This window comes from Gymnogyps californianus, chromosome 1, assembly GCF_018139145.2.
Source record: "Gymnogyps californianus isolate 813 chromosome 1, ASM1813914v2, whole genome shotgun sequence".
Lineage (NCBI taxonomy): Eukaryota > Metazoa > Chordata > Aves > Accipitriformes > Cathartidae > Gymnogyps > Gymnogyps californianus.
Window position 1 is genome coordinate 24,461,407 of NC_059471.1, and position 24,946 is coordinate 24,486,352.

At 36.9% G+C, this 24,946-nt stretch overlaps 1 protein-coding gene across 2 annotated transcripts in view; it reads left to right on the forward strand.

Annotated features, from left to right (window-relative positions):
* Positions 1 to 24,946, forward strand: part of FRY (FRY microtubule binding protein) — a 176,810-nt gene that overhangs the window by 84,067 nt on the left and 67,797 nt on the right. For both annotated transcript variants that reach the window (XM_050901481.1, XM_050901473.1), the window contains exons 18-33: positions 2,237 to 2,492; positions 3,599 to 3,781; positions 4,716 to 4,802; positions 7,165 to 7,424; positions 7,737 to 7,926; positions 8,709 to 8,833; positions 9,018 to 9,075; positions 12,428 to 12,519; positions 12,703 to 12,875; positions 14,837 to 14,997; positions 15,843 to 15,953; positions 17,984 to 18,138; positions 20,199 to 20,298; positions 20,608 to 20,779; positions 22,556 to 22,812; positions 24,194 to 24,340. In XM_050901481.1, the coding sequence (XP_050757438.1) occupies positions 2,237 to 2,492; positions 3,599 to 3,781; positions 4,716 to 4,802; positions 7,165 to 7,424; positions 7,737 to 7,926; positions 8,709 to 8,833; positions 9,018 to 9,075; positions 12,428 to 12,519; positions 12,703 to 12,875; positions 14,837 to 14,997; positions 15,843 to 15,953; positions 17,984 to 18,138; positions 20,199 to 20,298; positions 20,608 to 20,779; positions 22,556 to 22,812; positions 24,194 to 24,340 (2,527 nt within the window). The remainder of the gene's footprint in view (positions 1 to 2,236; positions 2,493 to 3,598; positions 3,782 to 4,715; positions 4,803 to 7,164; positions 7,425 to 7,736; positions 7,927 to 8,708; positions 8,834 to 9,017; positions 9,076 to 12,427; positions 12,520 to 12,702; positions 12,876 to 14,836; positions 14,998 to 15,842; positions 15,954 to 17,983; positions 18,139 to 20,198; positions 20,299 to 20,607; positions 20,780 to 22,555; positions 22,813 to 24,193; positions 24,341 to 24,946) is intronic.

The following is a 24,946-nucleotide window of genomic DNA, read 5'->3' on the forward strand; positions in this document are numbered from 1 at the left end:
AAAGAATTAGGTCTATTTAGTCTGGGACAGCGTGGACTGAAAACCATCTACAAAAATATGGCTTCAGAGAAGAAAGTAATAAACTGTTTAAGGAACTAATACCTGGCCTAATCTTAATGTAAGTCTCCAGACTACCCCAGCACCAGAGCTGCTTCTACATTCTCTATACTATTCCATGTTTATTTGGGTCTAGATTGACGACTGCTCCCAATTATGAAAAAGTAGTCCCAGGAGGTAAGTCATTGCTGTTCTAGAGAACACCGCATCACAATATTGTGTCTTTTCTGGGTCAGAGACTAAAATCAATACAAGGATAAAAAACTTTGAAGAGGTGAAGTTTCAGTTCCTCCCCGTTTTTGAAAAGAACCTGAGAAGCTGTTCTGCCAGGGATTTGTTTGCGGCTCTGTTGTCGGGATGGAAAGCTGTTAAATATTTTCTTTTCACTAAAGATAAAATAACATCTTTGGGTTAATGGGTTCTTTTATTCACAGTTTGGTTTGAGTTTTTCATCCTCACAACAGATGTGTCTTTTGGTGGTTTCCAGAAGGAGTCTGTAACTCAGCAGCTAGACTTTCTTCCAGGACAGCTGTATTCAAATTATAAGCCATAAAGCAGATGTCTATATACTGTACCTTTTGCCCTTTCACTGCCCACTGAAACCATTCATTACAAATTCCCAAGTAGGTCTTAAAGTTAACTGACTCAAGTGCAAACAAACAAACGAACATTTACTTGCTTCCTCAAGCTGCCTGTCATACAGTGGTAATACATAGATGCATTCTTATGCTCAATTTGAATTTAATCTCATTTGACAATGCTATTGCACAGTAACTGGGGCTTAGAGACGTATGTCTTTTGTATCCTCTTTTCCATTATTACTTTGTGTCATTGTGGAAGTCATTTCATGGATTACTTAATCATAGTCTCAGGGGCTTTGCTTGTTTTTCTGGTTTTGGCATTCCAAAGAGGAGAAAGAAATGGTCCTTTCTTCGCACAACAAAATACTGTGTTTCCAAATTTATATAGAAAGTCACGTGGTTATTAAAGTGTAACAGTTATTTCTGGAGTCATATTCACCAGGGGTGAAGTTTCATGGCAGTCACTTTCCTTTGACTTAAATGAAATGTCCCCTGCCTCCCAATTAGACAGCTATAATGAACCAAATTTGTTATGAGCCACATCTCATCATACAATTCCAACTGAATGGAATTTGGTTCCACTCCATTTGGCTGTTTTGGTTTTTTCTCCTAGCTTTCTGTCCATTTCTTTATAATGTGTCCTCATTTTCAACTATGTAGATTAAATGTAGATAAAATACTTTGAAAATGAGTTCTAACACACTACAGAAAATTACAGTCTCATGGGTAATTAAAACAAAATACATCATAAAGGCAATGAACCAAAAATTGCAGAACACACTGATCTGAATTTACTTTATTCTGCCAAACTACCAACACAGAAGTGGTTTGATAATTTTTGTGTCAAAAGAAAGTATAAAGAATTTTTATGTTGAAAAGAACTTCAACATGATGCAAATACAGAAGGAAATAAAATTTGAAAATGAGGCCTAAAATTGCACGATCTTTCAGAAGAACTTTGGGGGTGTCCGATGTGTTTTTAAAAGTGTGGAAAGTCCTGAGGCTGTTTTTCCCATTTCCCTATCCTAAGTTGTTTAAAACATAAAGCAGTTTTTTAATTCGAATGCTTCTTTTTATTTCTTTTGAAGATTTGCTTTCAATAATTGTGATTTGCTTCTTGGCTAAAGATTCGTTTGAACTGTTAGGCAGCTGAGGTGTTGTGATTCTTTTATTTTTATATTGAAAGTCAACAAATAAATACATAAATCATGAACTTTTGTATTAACCTGTAAGCCTTTTGTTATCATAACTACGTAGAAGTTATTTTATAAGTGAGTAAATCAAAAGTATACTTGGTTCGGGGAGACAGCAAAGTTGCCAAATTACGTACTTTAAAGATACTATCTTTTAGGAGTGGAACAAAGACTTCTTTTGGATCCACAAATATGTTCAGGTGCTGTTGTAGCAAGAATTACAATATAAAAACAGGTTAAGGATGTTAATTGTGGTCAGTAATAATGCAAGCATGATAGTATCATTGAAATTTACATTGTCATTGGGAATTTTCCATCAGCGTTAAGTTACCAAGAAACATATGCTCCTTACCACAATAAACACTCCTTAGATTTTTATTACCTGACATTTACTTTTACTTACAGGCTGTCTATCCATATGGATGATGAACTTCGACACATTGCACAGAATTCTCTTCAGGGTCTACTTGTTGACTTTGTCGACTGGCGGGAGGATGTACTCTTTGGTTTTACTAATTTTCTGCTACGTGAAGTGAATGATATGCATCATACCCTTCTTGATACTTCACTGAAGTTGCTGCTACAGTTGCTTACACAATGGAAGCTTGTAATACACACTCCAGGAAAAGCTTCTGAACAGGCAAAAACCAGATCTGCAGAGGTATGAAATCAAGAGATCTGTGTCCTAACATTTATACTAATTGAAGGCAGAAATTATGTTCCTTGGTATTGCTGTGGGTTTTGTATTTTGTATTTACTCACCTGAGAAGAATTCACTACGTAAGATTTTTTAAGGTAATTAGTTCAGGTGTCTTTTGAGGACAACTATGTCCTTGTGTAATACAGCAGATGTTATTGTTGTTGAGCAACATAAGAGAATGCATGTCAAACTGAAATACGCACATCAGCAAAAGCACATGAAGTGAAATATGTGTATGTAGATGTGGCAGAAGGACATTTTCCCAGGACTGAAACTGATTGATAATGCTAGGGGGAACGCTGAGTAGAGTGAAGTGGATCTTCCCTTCCTGTAGCCATTTCATTTGGTTGATTCAAAACCATCAAAGAACCCAATTGTTTCTACAGCCTGCTGTCTCCATGTGTTACAAACATTCCTGGGAACTGAACAGCTTTGCTCCTGCTCCTCCCATCTGCACTATCCCACAAATATTTTCGTTATGAGAGATGATTTTCAGGCTTCTTATCTCCTAACCCAATCACATTGGAAATGTTTTCCTTTGGGCAAGCATGATATCTGCTTTATATCACAGAGGACCATTAATTAATAGGTAATAATAGTATTACAAATAATGTAGAAAAGAGAAATCCTCACAGACTTTTCAGTAAATATTGTTACACTTTACTGGTGGCGTCAGGTTCTAGAGGCCACCTGCCTAAGGTGTTGCCTGTTACAGGATCAAAGAAGGACCTGACGACCTGCTATCTGGAGTAGAAAAAGTGTGAAGTTGTCACAGTCTGACTTATCCATTTTTTTAGTGGAGGATGGAACAAAGCAGGTAGTTGAATTGCAGATTAGAGGGAGGGGTTTGGTCAAAGGACTCTGCTAATATATTGGTTTTGTGGAACAAAATAACATAAAGCAACAAAACTTGGTTGTTTGAGGGAGTGCTGTCAGTCTCCTACTTCAGCATTTACATGGCCTCTGCATTTTGTTTCTTTGTATGTCCTAGTTAAATAGAGTATTTCTTGGAGACCTGGTTTTCAAACACCATCACTCCATTTTTCCCCCCTTACACTGTTCTACAGTTGATACCAAATGGATCCAGCCACAGGATACAGTCTGAAAGAAGCCCCTATTCTAATGTACTACATGCCGTCGAAGGATTTGCACTGGTTCTGCTGTGTAGTTTCCAGGTTGCTACACGTAAACTAGCTGTTTTAATCCTCAGAGAGATCCGTGCTTTATTCCTGGCCCTTGGCCAGGCAGAGGTATGATTTTCCTTTTTTGGAACTTTGAATTAAAATTTTCCAAAGATAAAGCTCAAAACTGCTATTACAGTTTCTTTGAACTGTATATATATACATACTATATGTGTATACATGTACAAACTAACATAATTGCTGCGGTGTAGCAGGTATGCACTTAGTTTATAAAAAAGCATTTGGTCTGAGCTTACCATTTCTGTTTGCCTCAACACTGCAAACCTTTCTGTGTACTCAACAATGTAACATTAATAACATGTGCCCTGTACAAGAATTTGAAGAGAAACATGTACAGCAACTTAATATTTTCTCTTGGCATGATGTGCATGTAAAAGACACTGTAAAACCTTTTTTTACTGCATGGATCATTTTTGTATTGTCAGGATTATAAATTTGTAATGGAAATGAAACTCATTCCTGTAGCATACCATTTTGTAAAAAAACACAGCATAAGACACATTTAAGATTATTCACATAGATTTTCCTTGTATAGTAAAGACCTCTAAGTCTTTTTTATGGATGTGAAAATATGGAGAGTCATGTTGTGTGTTGGCGGTCACAGCTCAGTGAGCCATCTAAATGCCTAAGAACACAAATATGTGTGTTCATGGCAAAGGAATGCTTTAATAAACAGTAAGCTAATTTTTCAGTCTTTTGATACCAGCTATCCAAAGTCATTTGGGATTTTCTGATATGTGCTTTTGTTCGGTAAGCAGTGAGCTATAGCCACAAATTAACTTCATGTCAAACCACAGCCTGGACTTGGTTCTGAGATTAATATGAAAAAGACAAAATGCACCCATCATTACCAATGAATTTTTTTAGCCATTTTAGAGTCATGTCATAATTTTTAGGTGGTTCTGTTTCATGTACCAGAAAAATAAGAAGGGAAATAATTTGGTCAGGAGAGCAGTTAACTTGTGTTCTCTGTGTTATGCAGGATGATGACAGGCCTATGATTGATGTCATGGATCAACTGAGTTCTTCTATTCTTGAAAGTTTTATTCATGTGGCTGTTTCAGATTCAGTAAGTACTACTTTACTGTTACTGCTAGTGTTTACATAGCACATGGACATGACAAATATCAGACATGAAAGACTAAAAATAAAGCTGCTAGAAATCAAAGAAATCATACAGCTTTAAGGCTCCAGCCATCTACCCAAGAGCTCCAAGGCTCCACAATGTCCCAGACAATCTGTTCCATGAAAAAAATCATGCTATGGATATAGAAGATACTACATACAGAAAAAAAAATTCTAACAAAATTTATAATCAAAGCTACCTAGATTCCAGACCTGTGACCTGCATCCAAAAGAACCATTGAGAAAGTCTTATTTCCAGCACCACCTAATGCTTGGGGTGCTTGCAAGTCCCTCGCTATTATCATCTGTTCCAGAAGAGAATAAGCTTTAGCTCCCTTGTGTGCTCAGAAGTGGCCCTGCCTGCAAACCTAAGCCTAAGCTCTAGAGTAATTCACAGCTGGGGTGAATCCCTGCTTTCGCTCTCTCATGGGTTTAATGTGCCTAACATGCCAGCAGAGGAAGCAGAGGTGCAGTAAGCATTTTGAATGAGAAAGTATCAGCAGAAGAACTGATACATAGGGCAACTTGTTTGGCATACTCAGAGATTAGTGCCCTTGTCCAGAGAGCAGGAACTATCAGTTTGGGGCACTTTTCAGCCTGATTAAGTTTAAAGCAACAATTGGTCCTTGCCACATGAGTGCCCTTTCCTGGGGCAGGAAGGGGACATCAAACTGGTGGTGAAGTCGGGCTACTGTGCAGCTGAAAACAGGAAAGTTGAGGGATCAGAAACTGAGCAAACAAGAGACATTCTGACTCTGTAACCCAGGAATTAGGAAATTCAGCTGAAATAACAGCACCTGGGTTTGGGTGTTGCAGTTTCTATAGGTGAACGTTTGGATTTTGTTCTTTAATTCTATGTATTAATAATATAGCAAAGCAAATGTGTTGCCTGTGTACCTGGTTTCTGACAAGTACAGCAGGGAGTGGTAATTTAGTGATTACTTTTGTAACAGTGATGCGGGATGCAGGTAACTGTTACATCTTATTTGAGGTCTGATAAGTGAATAATAAAGATGCTAAAATACATGTGTTTTAAGTTTTCATTTCACAAAGTTGTTTTCTTAAGACAAAATTTAAATTACAGTAGAGAAATGGTTTGTTGATATGAGAACCCTACTTGCCCCTGAAGGTAGCAGGATTTAAAGTGGATTAAAACTGCTTAAGTGCATGCTTCAGCCTCTTAATTCCCTACACACATATTTAAATGCCCTGATGAATTCTGAAGAATATTTATTAATAGCATTGGTATTTATCATATTGTCATAGTGTGCAGGAGTCTTAATCATGGGCTAAGGCTCTGTCCAGCTGTTCAGACAATAAACATAAGGACAGTCTATACCTATGTCGTGGTTTAACCCCAGCCAGCAACTAAGCACCACACAGCCGCTCACTCACTCCCCCCCAGTGGGATGGGGGAGAGAATCGGAAGAGTAAAAGTGAGAACACTCATGGGTTGGGATAAAGACAGTTTAATAGGTAAAGCAAAAGCCGCGTATGTAAGCAAAGCAAAACCAGGAATTCATTCGCTACTTCCCATTGGCTTGCAGATGTTCAGCCATCTCCAGGAAAGCAGGGATCCATCACGCGTAATGGTTACTTAGGAAGGCAAAACGCCATAACTCCGAACATCCCCCTCTTCCTTCTTCTTCCCCCAGCTTTCTATGCTGAGCATGACATCATATGGTATGGAATGTCCCTTTGGTCAGTTGGGGTCAGCTGTCCCGGCTGTGTCCCCTCCCAGCTTCTTGTGCACCCCCAGCCTACTTGCTGGTGGGGTGGTGTGAGGAGCAGAAGAGGCCTTCACACTGTGTAAGCACTGCTCAGCAATAACTAAAACATCCTTGTATTATCAACACTGTTTTCAGCACAAATCCAAAACATAGCCTCATAGTAGCTACTATGAAGAAAATTAACTCTACCCCAGCCAAAGCCAGCACAACCTATTACAGACTGCAGCATCATACAAGAGACAGCGGATGGATGCAGGCAGCAAGGAGAATAGAAAGTAACAATGAGACTATATTGGTCAGCATAATCATTAGTTATCGTAGAGGTTAAGGGCAAGTTATTGTGCCTATCACAGTAAATAGGAGCTTTAAGGAAGAACCAGAGGGAAAGTAATGAGGTAGCTCTTATCAGCATTTGTAAAAAGCTCCTCCTGAGTGCAAGGGCAATGTGGTGGGAGACATCTAAAAAATCCAACAGAAGTTGGCCATGGAGCTTGAAAATAAAGACAAGTACTGAAGGGGAACATGGCAGGGAATAAATAATTGTCACTGTGATTTTTTTATCTTTTCTCTCTGTAGACAACAATCCCATTAACACACAGTGTGGATTTGCAGTGGCTGGTGGAGTGGAATGCTGTCCTAGTAAATAGCCACTATGATGTGAAAAGTCCTTCCCATGTGTGGATATTTGCACAGTCCGTTAAAGACCCATGGGTTCTCTGCCTCTTCAGTTTTCTTAGGCAGGAGAATTTACCAAAACATTGTCCTACAGCTCTCAGCTATGCTTGGCCATATGCTTTCACGAGGCTACAGCTGATAATGCCTCTTGTGGATCCGAAGTAAGTGGCAATCTGCATTTAACTTTCATTTTTATGGGTCGTGTGATTTTAATACAAGCTTTTTTTAGTCTCATGTTTCAGTATCAGTCCGTAAGTCCTACAAGGTGCTACCCAGACATTCAGTTTTGAGTTTCATGATGGCAGCTTGTAAGGTGGAAAACTCTAGTTTTCTACCGTCATTGATTTTTCCCATCTATCATGTCATGTTGAATTGCAGCTGGTAGCATGTTTTATTCCCTTTTTAAATATTTTGAGATACTGTGTGAGACTGGGAAATGATTTTAATAATTTTAGTTTATTTTTAAATTCTAGTATTCCTGTTAATGCAAAGAAAACAAGTACAGCAAGCAGTGGAGACAACTATGTTACTTTGTGGAGAAACTATCTTATTCTCTGTTTTGGAGTAGCAAAGCCCAGTATTATGAGCCCAGGACACTTGCGTGCTTCAACACCAGAGATCATGGCTACCACTCCTGATGGAACAGTGAACTATGATAATAAGGTGATGCATCCTGTTTCAAACAGATTATTCATTTAGGAGAGTTTTAAACTGCATCTGCATGCAAGATCGTATCCTGATAAAAGTATTTCAGTTAGGGGAATATTTTGATACACACAAACTGCTGAAGGCACATAATTAACAATTAAAACATCTGTATAATCTGTATCGGCATGATGTGTCAATAAATATTTGGCAAAAGCCATGGCATTTTCAAAATATTATTGCGAAATACTGCAAAATATCTTTTTTCTCATTCTGGGTGACGTATATTCAAAATATAGAAGTTCTGGACATATGTGCTGAAGTGAACTTTAGTTTGTCATCCCCTTTCTTTCCTTGTAGAGCACTCCAATCTGTAAATTTATAACATTACTAAGCAATAAGGCAGATTTCTGAATAAACATTATATGCCTGTTGGACATGAAGGAATATTATATGAAATACAGTTTCAAGTAGTAGCAACCTGAGAGGAGCAGTAGCTCCACAAATGCAATTACTGGAATATTTTAATGAAACAACAAAGTAAATTACAATAATCTGAATGAAAACAAAGAGATTTCCCAGATGTATTTATTTGTTAGGCCTTATTGAGATGATTGTAATGTAGCGGACATCCAGTTAGACTGGTGTATTGATAACCATAATAGTAAAATCATTTCAACACATTTTTAAAATACATATTGATGCTTAGACAATGTTTGTTTTTTGTAAAAAAAAATTTTATTTACTTAGTATTGATAATCCTGACAATTAAATGTCAATAATTTCTTAATATATTTTAGGCTATTGGAACTCCATCTGTTGGAGTCTTACTAAAGCAGCTAGTGCCTTTGATGAGACTTGAAAGCATAGAAATAACAGAATCACTTGTATTAGGATTTGGAAGAACAAATTCCCTTGTTTTCAGGTACTTTCCCACTTATCATATTCTCAATTATTTACCTCTAATCCAAATGCATTATTTTTATTGTATTTAAATATACTCAAATTTTTACTTGCACTTTAGACAATTGTTTTTATGTATTGAATAAAATATTGATGCTTTTCAGAGGAGACTAGATTTTGTTTACAAAGATTTTTTTTTAATTTAGGGAATTAGTAGAAGAACTTCACCCCCTAATGAAAGAAGCCCTAGAAAGAAGACCAGAGGTTTGTTGCAGAAATTAAGTGTACTAGTTTGTTAAAACTGTAAAATTAATTTAAAAGTAGTAATTCTGTCTCTTTGAAATACAAAGATACTCTTTTGTACTAAGTAACAAGTTAAGCTTTGTGTGCAACAAGAATTTTATTAATTGTGTATAAACATAACTTAAAATAATTCCATTAAAACCTAGTTTAATTTAAATTCTATCAGGATACAAAATGTACAATATAGAAATCCATTTGGAGGAAATATTTCCCATCAAATATGGAATGTCCTCATATGGAACTTGGATATATTGGAAATCCACTTTCACTATCTGAAAAAAATACCTTATAACACAGCTGGGCTACAAGCACCTTTTGCAGCAGTGTTCAGATGTGCTTTTTATTTGCAGGTTAGGCAGGGTCATCTATTTCAACTTCAGTTTCCTACATTTTTTCATTCTAAATACAACAGGTTAGCTGACAAATTCATCAGTGTTTTCACCTTCATTGTAGTACTCTCTTTTGTTATAATAGAAAGTAGTGCTAGAAGGGATCCCAACAGATCATCCAGTCTGTCCAAGGGAGGATGAACTACTCTTGTGTCATTCCTGACAGATGTTGTCTAAACTGTTCTTAGAAACCTCTGGTGATAGACTCTGTAGCCTCAGTAAGCAGTTTGGTCACAGGATGTGTCTATGCGGCTAAACGGGAAAGCCATGGGGAGAGCTTCAGTACTGGAGCCGAGTTGCCGTTCTGCTCAATTTTCCCTCCCTGGCTCAGTTTTGGACCATTCCAGCTGGCTCCAACACAGAAATCTGAGATGGCTCTGGAGGTAGCTCCCTCCCAGGAACAAGCCCCAGAAGGCACCAAGCCACCAGACACAGTCCTCCAAACTACCCCGGCTGCTTTTGCTCTGCTAGGCTTCCCCTCATCCCCTACCTCCCTGTGTGCAGCAGCCGACGGACCAAGCTGCAAAACCACTGCTGTGGCTGCAGCACAGCCCTCAGGTTAGAGCAGGCAGTTTGTGATAAGAAAACACGCAGTGATAATGCCGTGGGCCAGAGAAGCATTGCGTGAGTCCCCCTAGGCAACATGGACATAGACAGCCTTCTTGAGGTCTTCTGGAGCAGTGTGAATATGAGGCAGCCTGTGCTACTTGGCTTTAGGGCCACGAACAGTCCCTGTCTCTGTTTACCAGTGTAGACATAGCCATTGTGTCCATGCAGCTCTGCTGAGAAGTCTGCACAGCTGCGTACAGAAAGCGATGTTATTGCGTTAATACTGTCCTCTACCCAGGCTTGTTTACCTGGTTCTCAAGCAATTTGAAACGGTGTGTTCACTACTCTGTCCTCCACAGCGGTTTCAATAAGGTATCATCATGGTGACCTGGTGTGCTGTCCCTGTCTGCCAAGTCATAGTCTGGTGCAGAAGCCACGCAGAGAATGGTGGTCAGGAAGAAGTTAAATCATTAATAGGTGGATAGAGGCTCTCACCTATGCCTAATACGGAAATAAACAAAAATTAATTCACTTGGCAGGCGCTTCATTCATGTTAAGTTTTGTGTGGACAATTCTTAATAATTCTGTCTGGCAAACGTCCACTACCATTTCCACTCTGTGTTGCTTCACACCTCAATTTGCTTGTGTGCCTTCCATCCCTATGAAGTCATTGATTTGAAGGTCACTTGTTTTGATAGTGGGCAGAAGTGGATTAATACCCATTAGTGCGGCCACTTGCCTCTGCATTTCTGCCTGTACACCACTGAAGACAACTTAGACTTGAAAGGCCTTTTCTGGAGACATACATATCCAGTCTACCCTCAGGAAAGGAATCACGAGAATGCAGAGGTTTACAGTATGCTGTAAGAGCAAATTTAGCACATGGAAATGTCAGTAGAGGAATATGAGAACAAGAGACTGCAATGTTAATTCCTGTGTTGCTCCTGATATGAAGAACTGGGCCACCTTCCTGCAAGCAGCACCATCAGTAAACCCAGGAGTGACTGTATGGGTCATGTAGCTGTAGAGAACATGGCAGGCATCCATGTCAGTAGGCAGGTATCCAACACATGAAATAATGTCCTTGAACTGACATATGCTATGACTAGAAGAAGAATTACCCACATGGCCAAGAACTGCAGGGGTAAACCAAAATGGACATTACACAAGATCCACCATGTGGACACTGGCACAGAGCTTGCCAGATGGCCTCTGACACTGTTGCAGGAGGCAGCTATGCCTGTTAAATACTGTGTTACAATAAAACTGCTTTTTTCTCTACATGCGCTTCCTGGAAGCTGTAAGGTGTAAAGGGAGAAAAATAGGGCTCTGAATAGGACAAATCAAATGGCATAATGATTTGAATAAAACCGTTGGCTAGGATGCTGCAGACTGCCAGTCCTGGGTCAGAATACCAGGGAAAGTATCACTTCCTTTTCCCAAGCATCTGCTACTGGCCGTCAGCAGAGCCAGAGTACTAGGTGAGATAAGCCTTTGATCTGACTCAGTATTGCCATTCTTACGTTCTGAAGAGGAAAATCTGAGCTTTCTCTGTGTTTTTGTTGTTCTGGCAGCAAATTTCTTTGAGTGCAATAGCAGCTTTTTGACCTTCTCACATTTTTTGCTTAGTGGAGATGCAGGACACAAAGAAACAAGTCAATTTAGCCCTTCAGCAAAGAACAGGCCTTGTTGCATTCACATCTTTCAAGGCAAGACAGAAGACAGAAAGGACAGCTTTCTAGAAGATAATGAGATACAATGAACCAGTTAACAACAGTGCAGTCCTGTTCCATGGGAGGAGTATGTTAACTGTGTGTACAACCACTGCAGTCAACACATCCAAGAGTGTACTAGAGCGATGTCTGCTAGGACGTAACTTGAATAAGGGTGATCGTGTAGCTGCAGCATTGCCAAGTTCAAGAATGGCTAATCACTAAAATATTTTCCTAGGGTCTGGATATCTGTTCTGCACTTTACAATGCTTCCAGTACCCAAACTAGATGGTGTTAAGCTAACATGAATATCTCTGCTACCTGAAGATAGCATGGTTTTTGGCACAGGAACCTTGAATATTAATTAATTTTTATCCAGTATTTCATTATTTCATTTCCACATTTTCAATGAAGACTAAGGTAGCTGTTAACAGTTTGTTCAAGAATAGTTACAAAGACAAAAATTTGATCATATTTAGTTCTGTGTTGATGCATAAGCACACTGTTATAATGAAATATCCAAAAGCAATCAAGATCCTTCATGAAGAAAATGCTTGAACTGGAATTCTTAAATCTCACTACTGTACTGACATTTCTGCAGTTACTAGTTTTTAATGTATGCACCTATGCATATAAAAAATGGTTATTTTTTTAAATTCCAAGAACAAGAAACGTCGAGAACGCCGCGATCTGCTGAGACTGCAGTTACTGCGAATTTTTGAACTACTTGCTGATGCTGGTGTTATAAGTGACAGGTAGGACTATCACTCATCATAAATATTGATCTTTAAGTGAAATAATTTTCAGTGTTTGCAACACTGAGTTTATGTCAGTATGTTCTTTGAAGAATTTTTGAAGATTTTTATGCATTTCTTCAGAAAGCTGTAGTATAACTACACTGTTACTATATATTAATGTAAAACTTTCCTTTATGCTAGTACAAATGGAGCCTTAGAAAGAGATACGTTAGCCCTTGGAGCCTTGTTCTTAGAGTATGTTGATCTGACTCGCATGCTTCTGGAGGCTGAAAATGATAAAGAAGTCGAAATCCTTAAGGATATGAGAGCACATTTCAGTGCAATGATTGCCAACTTGATTCAGTGTGTTCCAGGTATGGTGCTAAATTATCTCAACATACTATGAAATTTCATTTAATATATGTATTGGAAAAGTAATTTTTTATTTCTTTTTTTCCTGTGCTTTTTTCACTGCTTGTGAATTGTCATATAACGAACGTAAAGGGCAATGTGGACAAAAATGTGTTCGAAAGTCTATTAAGAGTCAAATAAAAAACTATAAAGCTTGATGAAGCTTGTAATATTTGTATATAAGAATCACCTCTTTAAAAGCCCAGCAAAGAAATTGTCTGTGACCTCTAGGGGCTCCAGATTTCTTTGACATAAGGCCTTATTTTCTTCCCTTTGAGTTTATTGCCAGACTCTTCATAAACTCAGACAGGCCTTGAAGAATAGATAGGTGCAGAAAATGTACAATTTTAAATGTAGTGAAAAACTTGCCCAAGGTGTTGAAACTGTATCCCATGTTGCCTGACTCCAGTTGTATAGCAAAGATTTCTCCAATTGATTTCATGCCTTTTAGATATTGCAAGATCACTTCAGAAATGTAATTCCATTAGCAAAACATTTTAAAAAAGTCTGCTTTAAAGGCCTCCGTGTAATTACTGGAAGATAAGATCTGGAGCTTACTCAGTCTATGTAAATCTGCTCTCTCCAGATCATTTATGACAGGACACAGCAGCGTTGGTAGCAGCAAATACAAAGGAATTCAAAAGAGTAAAGTAAGGGAATAAATAATATACAAATGCTTTCATGTAAGTTTCCAGTGTGCAAATTTTGTCAAAGTTTTATAGTTGCTTTCAGCTATAAGATACATAAAAATTATATAGTAGTTGAACAAAATAAGGAAAAAATGGCATCCATGCTATTCTCATTTAAGACAGTAAAAAAATCCCTTTGAACTGAGTGGTGTCAAGTTCTTAGCTGCTGATAACAAACAAAATACTGAATTTCCTTCCTTTATTCCTCTTCTAAATGATGCTCATTAACAATACAGAAGTTCTGTAGTAGTTACTTTGCCATGAGTATTTGCAAAGGCCTTCCTCTTTGCCTTCATTCTCACGTTCTACAAGGCACATGACCAATAACTGCATATTGTATGAATTTTCCACAATGAAACAGCCATGTTGTATGTTTTGAGAGAATACAGTAATAACTGATGCATTTCAATAATTCAGAGATGTATTTTCTGCTAACAAGACAGCTTTAAAATTTATCAATAACTAACAAAGCCATAACATTTAACTCCTGGCAAACAAATGTTTATTGTGTCAACATCTATCATCTTTAGCCACTGTTCATATTGATTTGTGTTAGTATTGTCTAGTTAGACAATGTTGGCTTCCAGCACAGTTTCTAGGTGAAAAATAATTGGCCAGTAGCAGTTTGCCAGTCTCTTTAATAAAGTAGTACTGCCTCTGCCATCATGTTTTGCTTAGGGGAATTAAAACTATTGTTTAAAAGATTTCTCTTTTTTTTCTGCACATGGTTAAGAATTCATAGATGTTTTTCATTTGCTCAGGTAATTTAGCTGTTCAGAAAATATACCACATCTTTGTCATAAACAAACAGGCACCAAGTTTCTTTTATTTCTTGTCCCTACCTATTACTGTATTAGAATAAGACATATGTATTGTTTGGGCTTGCATTTAAAGGATTGGAAAAAACAAGTAAACATTTGTCACTAAAGGAATGTAAGAGGTAGTGAAAAGCCTGATTCTATAATTAGTTTCTTGCATGCTGTTCCTGAAGTCAGATGTACATCTTTGTATAACTACACATTAATTCAGACCTGAAGGTTCTTAGAAATAAGATGCATCTTACTCACTGCGTTAGATTTTTAAAAGGAGCTTAGATACTTTGGAGTAAGTGTATATTGAACATTTAAGAAAAACTCCCTTCTTGTAGAAATTTGAATTTCATGTCATCATCTCTGCCACATGAATGTGTATTTAACATTAACAAATCACAACTATTTCTATTTCTCTTCACTTAGTTCACCACAGGAGATTTCTCTTCCCTCAGCAGAGCTTGAGGCATCACCTGTTCATCTTATTCAGCCAGTGGGCAGGACCTTTCAGTATTATGTTCACACCGCTGGACCGTTACAGTGATAGAAATCATCAGATTACAAGATACCAGTATTGTGCATTAAAGGTATTAAAGTTTCACTGTCAAAATCAGTAATAGCAATTTTCCAGTCAAAGTAAAAGTAATCATGGGGTTTATTTCCTTTTATTTCACAGAAATTGGAATTGGCATACTTGATGCAAACTTGTATACTCATATGTACATGTACAGTGGTATCATAGAATATAGCAGTATGAGCCACTGAAGTTATGCATTTGTTTCTTTGTAGACACTTTTCAAGGCTAATTATTTTCAAAACCAGAATGCATTTTAAAATTTTACTTAGCTGTTCATTAACAGGTTATCAGTCAGTGAGAGGATCTTAGGCTCTGAAATTAAATATAGTACCAATTCAGTATCACATGCACATCTCAGGGCTGTCTCCCACGCTTTCCTGGAGATGTGCTCAATAATAATAAAATACTTTTGCAGCAAAACCAGTTGCAACTCCCCCACATAAGTGAGCTGTGAAAATAACAGCTTATGTACTTATATAAGCTGCATCACTTGGTATAAAACAGTTGTAATTTTTTCAGAAAGATTCTATTGAAACATCTGTGTATTTTAGTTGTTTTTGTAGCTTGATTTATGAAGACTGGGTAAAATGACAAAATGTGTCTTGAAGAATGGGGAAACTGGGCTATAGTATTCCTTCCAAAATGCTTAAACTGAGCATTATCTTGAATCCAGTAACATCTGTAGCAACATAATTATTGAATTCTAGCAAAATCAGCTGTTTTCACCATAGTTCCCGCGAAAAGAAAAACAAGTGAACAAGTGGCAGTCCTGTGAGCCTGGATCTGGGCTCAAATCATTCTGAAAGGTTCATTCATGTTACTTTTTTGTGTAACTGAAGTTTCTTGTGTTTTTAGGCCATGTCAGCTGTGCTCTGCTGTGGACCTGTATTTGATAATGTTGGTCTTTCCCCTGATGGATATCTTTACAAATGGCTTGATAACATTCTGGCTTGTCAAGATTTACGTGTAAGTACTCACCAAAATGCAACACTGATGAGTAATTTTAATCTCTGTACTGGGTGAGTAAAGAGTTTGTGACTGTAAGAACTATGACTGTATACGTTCTATTTTGAGAAGGAAACAATAGCTTTATGCAAGGTTCGCATACAAAAGTGTAACTAATTTTAAAGCATTTAAAAAGTAAAAGAATCACTATTCCTGAAAATATAATGTAGGTAAATAATAAGCTAAAAAAATTGCTTTATGGCTCAGTGTTGCTTGCAACGGAAATTTAGGCTTTTCATCTGCTGATAAAGAAAGGTTAAAAATGGCACGAGCTCAAAAATATTTGTATTTCTATTTGGAGTACTTCCACCCACCTGCTTCAAGTTTCTGTGGAATAAGAATGTAAAATCCCTTCCTGCTTGGTAACATAGATGCTGGTGAAACAGATCTGAGTGAAAGTGAGTAGGTAGATCTTCCAAAGAAGTCAAGAGGATAAATGATTCAGGAGAGGAAAGAAAGAATTTTTTTGTCTGTTTAAAGAACATGTAATAGATTATTCTTGCAATTTTCCATTTCTGTGAAGATGGGTTTTGACTTTGTAACTACTCAGTCATATTTCTGTATTTATAGCTGATTGGACTATCTCTTTGATTAAGGAGGAGTAGATTGGTGATTTATATCAAGTGGAGAGAGAGAACAATGATCTTTCCCTTTGTAGTATCTTGCACTTTGACCTGCTGTTCTCCCTAAAAGTCTCATACCAGCACAGGTGACTGTGATTGCTAAAAAAATGCAGACAGCAAAACCTAAAGCCTTGTGGAGCAGCTAAAGGATACTGCTGTAGAAATGGTAATTGATTAGGAAAAAAAAAGTTTGGACAAATTAGAAGAAAGAAGGGGTAGCTACAGAGAAAATCTTTTGGAAATTAGATAAGATTTTGGAATGTTGGTAGGGATGGAGCTATAAAGATATATGTAAGTGATATGTATAATTGAAATTCTTATGGATGTGGGAAGGAAACGTACAGAACAAGAGAAAGGAAAATATACACTTTTCCTCCTGATATGTTTTTATTATCATCAACAAATACTATATCACCATGTCTAACTGGTCATTAGTATATACCACTCATAAAGTAACTGGGGACAAAAATTACCTTTTTTTAACTTTTCCCTTTGAAATGCAAAATTTTGATATGATAGGTGAAATTTGTTTCCCCTAAGCTAATCACTATAATTCATGATTAATCATTGTAATGAAGGACTGTAACTAAATTGCATTGCCTATACAACTGGTTCAGATTTAAATGAGAAGGATCGTACCCGGTCCATTATCATCAAATATCATTTGCAGTCTTTACAAGTAGTTACCTACACTTGGTGACAGAATATTAATAGGCATTAGTGTTTGGTGTTCCAGTACTATCCTCTAGTGAAGGAACACAAAAGCACAGTCCAAGCCTTAGTTGTGATGTGTTTGTAGCAGTGGTAGTACCAGGATTAAGTGATACAAGGTCTGTAGGGAGAGTTGTTACATTGCTTGATGTAGTTGGATTAAACATACAAGTTTTCATACCCCTAGGCTTGCAAAAGGTATTTTTCTTTGTCTGCCTTGCTTCTGTGTGAGTCAAAAGAAGGATAAACATGAAAGTGTGTCATGTTTATGAAACTCACATGAAGCAGGAAATAAACATTTAACAAATCAGTTAACCAGTACAAATGGAAGTTGCCCAAGAACACCTGTCAAGTGTCTTAGATTTTCCAAAGATTCTGCTTTTTTCCGTGCTTAATTTTGGAAACCTCCTTTGAAAATTATTTCATTTATGTAGTCTTTGTACATACGATTTTCTTTCAAGTGAGGAGTATTGAGAACTGAGTCACATTTCAACTCTGCTATCCCTAAAATAAATTTATGATAAATTTTCTGATTTCTTTGTACTTATGTTGAATACTCCGTTTTCCCCTTGTTTTGCCTGTGTCACTCTAAGAATTGTAGAGAATGAACATATCTGATCTCACCAATCATGTTTTGACATGTATTTATATACTCAGGTTCATCAGCTTGGCTGTGAAGTTGTAGTCCTGTTGCTAGAACTGAATCCTGATCAAATCAATCTCTTCAACTGGGCTATAGATCGATGTTATACTGGATCATACCAGCTTGCCTCTGGATGTTTCAAAGCCATTGCAACTGTGTGTGGAAGCAGGTATTAATTACATCTATTAATCTACACTTTCAAATGTAAAGAAAACTGGAGGTTCAGCTTGTGTTGTAAAGATCATTAGTCACACTCTTACGTTATATCCTCTCAAACAATTCTTGGGGACTGTCTCGCTTTATTTCCATGATTCTGAAAACAAAGTGATGTGCTTGGTAGAAGATGCTCTTACTATATGTATATTTGAAATCTATGGCATATTTATGTTATTTTTCTCAGGAAGATACAAAATAACCACAACACTTGAATTTGAACATAGGTCATAAATCTGGTTTCAAAAGATTTGGAAGTTTTTCATTTACTTTATAAAAGGAAAACTGTTTTAAATGTTATTAGCTTGAAAGTCATTATTTTGTTCTTTTTCTAACTGGCTTTCGTTTGATTTGGTTACCAGTTCCTTTTCTGTAGACTGGTATCATCATTGCTGCTAATGCTAAGCAAGCACAAGCTACATGAAGACACAAATAAAAATATTGCTTATGTGTCAGGCCTTTGTAAAAATCTATCCCTTTTTTTTGGTATTTTTTCAAGACAAAATTTGTAGAGAAATTCAATGGTAATCTAAAAAACCGAAGATAATTTGCATCTAATTAAAATAAATCTGAAAATTTTACTCTTGACAAAAAATAATTTGGCAAGATGTCTGATCAGCATAGTTCAATAGAGAAATACTTGGTATATAGCAAATCAAAACAAGTCAAGTATTTTAGAATTTATCTGTAAAAACATTTTGTTCTTACAGGAACTAGACTATAGACTGCATTATATTGCGATTTTAAAAATATGAATGGAATTTTGGTTTTGCAAATTCAGTTATTTTAAGGGGTTTTTTTTGTTTAATGAACACATAAACATATCAGGTTTTCAGCCAGTCTTTTTTCCTTGGATTGTGTTACCTATGCCACTGTGTCGTAGAAACTGATCTTTCCCATGCCTATGGTAAAAATTGAGAGTATGATCCGCATGATTTACTTTGAAGGGAAAGTCCCATTTCTATCAAGTTGGGGATTTTTATTAATATTTGAAAGCTGTTAACAGTTTTTCCTCTATCGCCTATCAACATGTATAGAGAGGCCACTGCTTAAACTACCTGTATAATGAGCAGTAGTGTGTCTCATTGCTGATGTCCGTCTTTGTAGAAAGAAGCTACCTCCCTTAATTTCTTTTTTATTATTATTTTTTAAACTTAGTGGAAGGACAAAGAGACAGGTGTAGAGGATGGATTGCAGCTAGTATTTGGAATTACCAAGAATGTCCCATGCCACACATTTATTTGCCATGTTTTTTAACACTAAAATGTCCACATAGGCATTCTGCAGCCATCCAGGAGCACAGTAGCTCACATCTAGGGTTAGAAATTGATGGTTCACAATTGAATCAGGTGCATTTACAAATCATCATGAGAAAGCGGAAACTTATTTAGTGACAATCCAAATATTGTGACATGGGTATTGCTTTTCTAGCAATATTTTCATTAAGTTAACACTTTAATATGTTTACCCTTACAATTAATGTTGACTTTATAGATAGCGGACTTTTTGAAACAGTTCTTCATGTTTACTCTTTGAAAACAATTTTGATAGAACTGTCTAACATCTGGGAATGTTCATATCAGAGGGAGTGTCTTTTCTCCAAAGGAACTGTTTTAATTGCAGCTTGGCTTAAGAAGTACTTTATCCCTGGAAATTTTCATGCTACCCATCTTCTCTCATGGGTGTTGGCCTGTTCTATGAACAGTTTATGTTATAAATTAAAATGAATTGACAGTTATAGACACAGGTATTGCATTTCTCACTGTGGGTAACTCAGTGCATTCCTAAGCATTAGTCTAGGGTAGTTATAAATAATCCTTTCTTTCTTCCCATTCACCAGATAGCCCTTTGATCAAGCAGTGTATATTCATAAGAGCTCCCTTTCCCATATTCTGGTGGTAGAACAGAGAAAAGAAAGATGACATTCTCTTTAGACCATATTACAGAGTAAATCAGAGTGAATATAATCTGCATTCCTCACCAACATTCACAAAAATGTACTGTTTATTCTTCTAGGAACTATCCTTTTGATATAGTGACGCTTTTAAACTTGGTGCTGTTCAAAGCATCTGACACCAACAGAGAGATTTATGAAATTTCCATGCAACTTATGCAGGCATGTATCAGCTACTTTTTTTGTCCTCCTATCTTTGGCGGGTTTTTGTGAATTTCTTATAAAGTACTGTTTATTTGCTTTTTAGTTTTGTTTTGAAAATAAACAATTAGTTTTGTCTTGGCTATAAATACTTATGGGAATATTTATATAAAAATTAATGGAAAAATATTAGTTATAGTGTCTTTCAAATTTGGGCAGTATACTCAGAGGCATATAGATCATTCTTTGATATCTAAACTTGAAATGCTGACATTTCCTGAATTAATGAATTTTTATTGTCTCATTACATTATTTTTTTGTCTTTTATAGATCCTTGAATCAAAGCTTTTTGTTTATTCAAAAAAGGTAGCTGAGCAAAGACCGGGCAGTATCTTGTATGGTACACATGGTCCATTGCCACCTCTTTACAGTGTCTCACTTGCCCTTCTTTCATATGAACTAGCAAGGATGTATCCTGAACTTACCCTTCCACTTTTTTCAGGTACCTATATCTATTTGACTTATTATCTACTTTACATTTTTCTACAAATGGTAGACTGCTAAGACATTTCCACCTGTGAACAGCAATTCTGTTTATAAATTTAGCTTGACCTGTTTTTATTCTGGTTCAGGTCAAATCAGATTTAGGAATGCAATATATATTTCCTAGAGATACTTATACAAAGTACAGAATAACTATTTAAAAACCCTGTTTGGGGACTCTGTGCCGCTTGTGTCATCTTAGGGTAACTTTGAAATTACAAGGGCCCTGAATAAGTTAAAGTGACATTGGCAAACTCTACTATAATGGGTTCTCATGTTAAGCATAGTGATTCTTCTTATACATACATTTATATAGATGATACTTGTGAGGATAGAATTCTTCATTTTATATAAACATGACTTTAACTTTGGGAAGATTGGTTGCGTACGCCCAGTTTTACCAATGATTCAAATCACTCTGAATCAGTGATCTCTACCTTCCATTATTTGTCATATCGGCAAGTCTTAGTATCATTTTAATTTTATCAGAAATACATTTTGTCAGGGTTACTGAGGAAAATGCTAAAGAATCAGACCTGCAGGACACCATTCAGAATATGCCCACTCTGAGACCATTCCTGGGAACAAGGACGTTTTGAGACGTATCTGTCTGGTTTAATGTATCTAATGTGTTGCTCTAATTTCAAAATAACAGAATGCAATGTCTGTAATCGTGGGAATTCCTACTGGCTCTTGAAATCCCTTTCTGTTGTTTTTACTCAGTCTGTAGGGGCTGGAGGAAGGGTAAAGGAACAATACATCATCCATTTCTCAGTGCTGAAGATACCATGAGTTATAAATAACTGGTGTAGGGAAATTCTGATGGCTCATTTATCTTAAAAAAAGCAAATGTTGTTCATTATTATTGTTACCATCTATTCATGTTGCTGTAGTGGCTGTGTTGTTTAAAAGAACTCAGATACACAGTCCAAATCAGAGCCCCTTTCTATACATCTAGAATCATAAGGAGAGAGAACAGTGTATGTCTTGAAGATTTTTAAAAACCAGGCAGCAAGAAAAGAAAGGAAATGTTAACTGTACTGATTTTACAGAATAATTCTGGTAAAGAGAGCTAATACGGTTCACCTTGGCAGGAAGCCTGTCACTGTATTTCTTATCCCAGATTTTCCAAATCCCTTTCCCTTACAGTGCTATTTCTTTTTTTATAAACTATATAAAGTGCTGTATAGAAGCACTCCTGGACTGGCAGCCAACTATGAATTTTATAGGTCTCCCCACAGGAAATAAAACTCCTAATATATGCAAGGTGGTTTTGTAAACTCAGTATAATAAGTGCCTTAAGACTTAAACTATAGCTTAGAAATGTGGAGGTTGATGGGGCACTTGTAATTCTGCAGAATTCTTATGTTTATTGTAATTCTCCAAAAGCTCTTGAAATTCTAGAATAACCACCAGTAACTGAATTATCCTTTTTCCTCTTTATTGACATCCGTTTCACTTAATACGGCACAGTAACGAGGGGCAACTTTCTGTTTCTAAGCCCAGACTATGTTAGTTATTTTAGTCAGAAGACCTGACCAATTGCTTGCTATTATTGAACATTAAATTAATGTTTCTCTTCAGGAAGCTCTGGTACATGCTTTTGTATGCTTGTGGTTTGCAAGGTAAAATCCATCAGGTGGTCTAACACACATCAGAAATCTGATTTCAACCATGTATTTAAGGCTTCCTTCATAAACTACCATGTTGTCCTTTTCAACTTTTACTATTTTAGAGGTGAGCCAGCGATTTCCAACAACACATCCAAATGGAAGACAGATCATGCTTACCTATCTGCTACCGTGGCTTCATAATATTGAACTCGTAGACAACAGACTGCTCCTCCCTGGTTCAAGCCCTACCACTCCAGAAGATGAACTGAAGGACAAGGATGGGGAAATAGCAGTCACAAGTGGACTAAAAGGCAATGGCTGGGGCTCTCCTGAGGCCACCTCACTGGTTCTTAATAATCTCATGTATATGACAGCCAAGGTAAAAAAGCGAAACAAACAAACAGACCGACCTGTAACACAATTTCTGAAATATTCCAACTTAGGTTTCTTAGGCAAAAGGTACTTAGGTTGCTTCCCTCTGATACCAGAAATTTTGCACTGGAATAGTCTGTACTAATCAGACACAACCTTGTTTTTGAAGAAGTTCCTTCACTTTTACTTTTAAGGACAATGCTAAAACTGTTCTCTTTCAAAACATGAACAAAGAAAAGTGTTTTACCCTTTTTAAAAAATCCTTAATAGTGAGAACATTAAGGATTACTTATAGAGGAACTAAGTTCAGTTCCCTCCTGTATCACCTCCCAGGTTAATGTCTAAGGCAGCAGATGAAAGTTTATTTGGGGGTAAGAATATGCCCTGGTTGCATATCCAGGGCATGATACTGGCTTGTGAATTATCTGATGGTACGGAGTCTCTAGGATATTGTCAGAGGAATTTTATGGGTTGAAAACAGATGTGATGCAGTCTCACCTTTACTGCCTATCAGCAGCAGTCCTTGGAGTAAGTTGCTTCCAAAACCACACAAAGTTTTTGTTCCAGGGTGAACAAGTATGCTTTCTTCAAACCATATCGATTGACCTAGCTTTGAGTCTCTATGTGGGATAAAGGAACTGGCACCTGGAAGCGCCAGTGTAGATGACAGTAGATGTAGATGCCAGTGACAGTGTAGATGGAGCTAATATGTATTAAATCATTTTCAGTAGAATAGCATGACCTGGAGATTGCCACTCCTCTCCTAGCAGAATGTCAGTCTGTGCAGTGGTTAAAACAGTCTTCTTGAAGTGGGAGCCAAAGATTTTACATAGGAAACAGAACAGCTTCAATTCTGGACTCCCACATCCTGGATGCATGCACGAACCATTTAATTGACTGGACAAAAGGGAGTATTCCTATAACCATGTCTTGCAAAAGAGAGCAAAAGCTGCTCGTTTCTAATGTGAAAACAAAGGGCTGTCTAATGCTTAATTCTGCTAGGATTTACTCAAGAGAGAGGTGCCAAATTGTCCACTATTGTGCAGGCTGAAGCACTTAGGTACAGACATGCAGAAACAGAACTTCAGTTGCTTGAACAACTGTAGAGATGAAACCCAATAAACTGCGTGATTTTAGGATCAACTTTTGAATTTACATTCCTGAAAGACTTTTTTTTTTGTGATTTAAGTCCTTCTGTGGATCTGAACCTAAATACGTTTAAATAGAGTTTATGGTCTGAAGTCTGTCAGGTAGCTTTTGAAAATACTGTTTTGTCACTTTTTACAGCATTTTACTGTTGGTTTTGCATGAGAAAATGCTCTAAAAGAGCATGCCTTAGTTTGGAGGTCTGCGTATTTCAAGAAATGTATGCCTATGATCCTTTGCAGTATGGAGATGAAATTCCCGGACCAGAGATGGAAAATGTCTGGAATGCTTTGGCCAACAATGAAAAATGGAGTAACAACCTTAGGATAACACTGCAGTTTCTCATTAGTTTATGTGGTGTTAGCAGTGATACCATCCTTTTACCTTATGTAAGTGTTTGCACTTTATTTTATTTACTATTGGTTGCACAGGTTTTAATGAAGAAAACAGCTATCACCTGCAGAAAATGAATTTCTGTTTCAAAAATAAGAAGTACCAACATATCCCCTAGCACACTGTACAAAATTAAATCACGAGAATAAGTGAGCCAAGAAACTGAAATTCAAGAAAGGAATTGAGTAGTGGGAATCTCAGTCTCCACCAGTGGAGCACACCTCATTTCAAGCAAGAGGTGGGCTCCTCTCAAACAAAGAGCAACTTTGCATGTCTGTGTAAGGTGCCAGTAACAAGGACTGGCCATAAATTGCCAGAATGAATGAGAAAAGAGATTAGAAATATTTTTTCATGTCAGAATTGCATAAAAATATGCAATTTATATATATATTTAAAATTTTATTTAAAAGACAGAATGGCTGTTCAGAGGTTAAATAACTTGCATGAGAAATGAAGAGAAGTAAAAATACTAAATGGTTATAATTTTTCTCAGTAATCAATTGGTTTACAAAGCTATTAGTTAAATTTTGAAAGTCCTTTAAACAATGGATGTTATATCATGAGTGGGACATAACATGCTATGAACTTATTAGTTTGTTTGT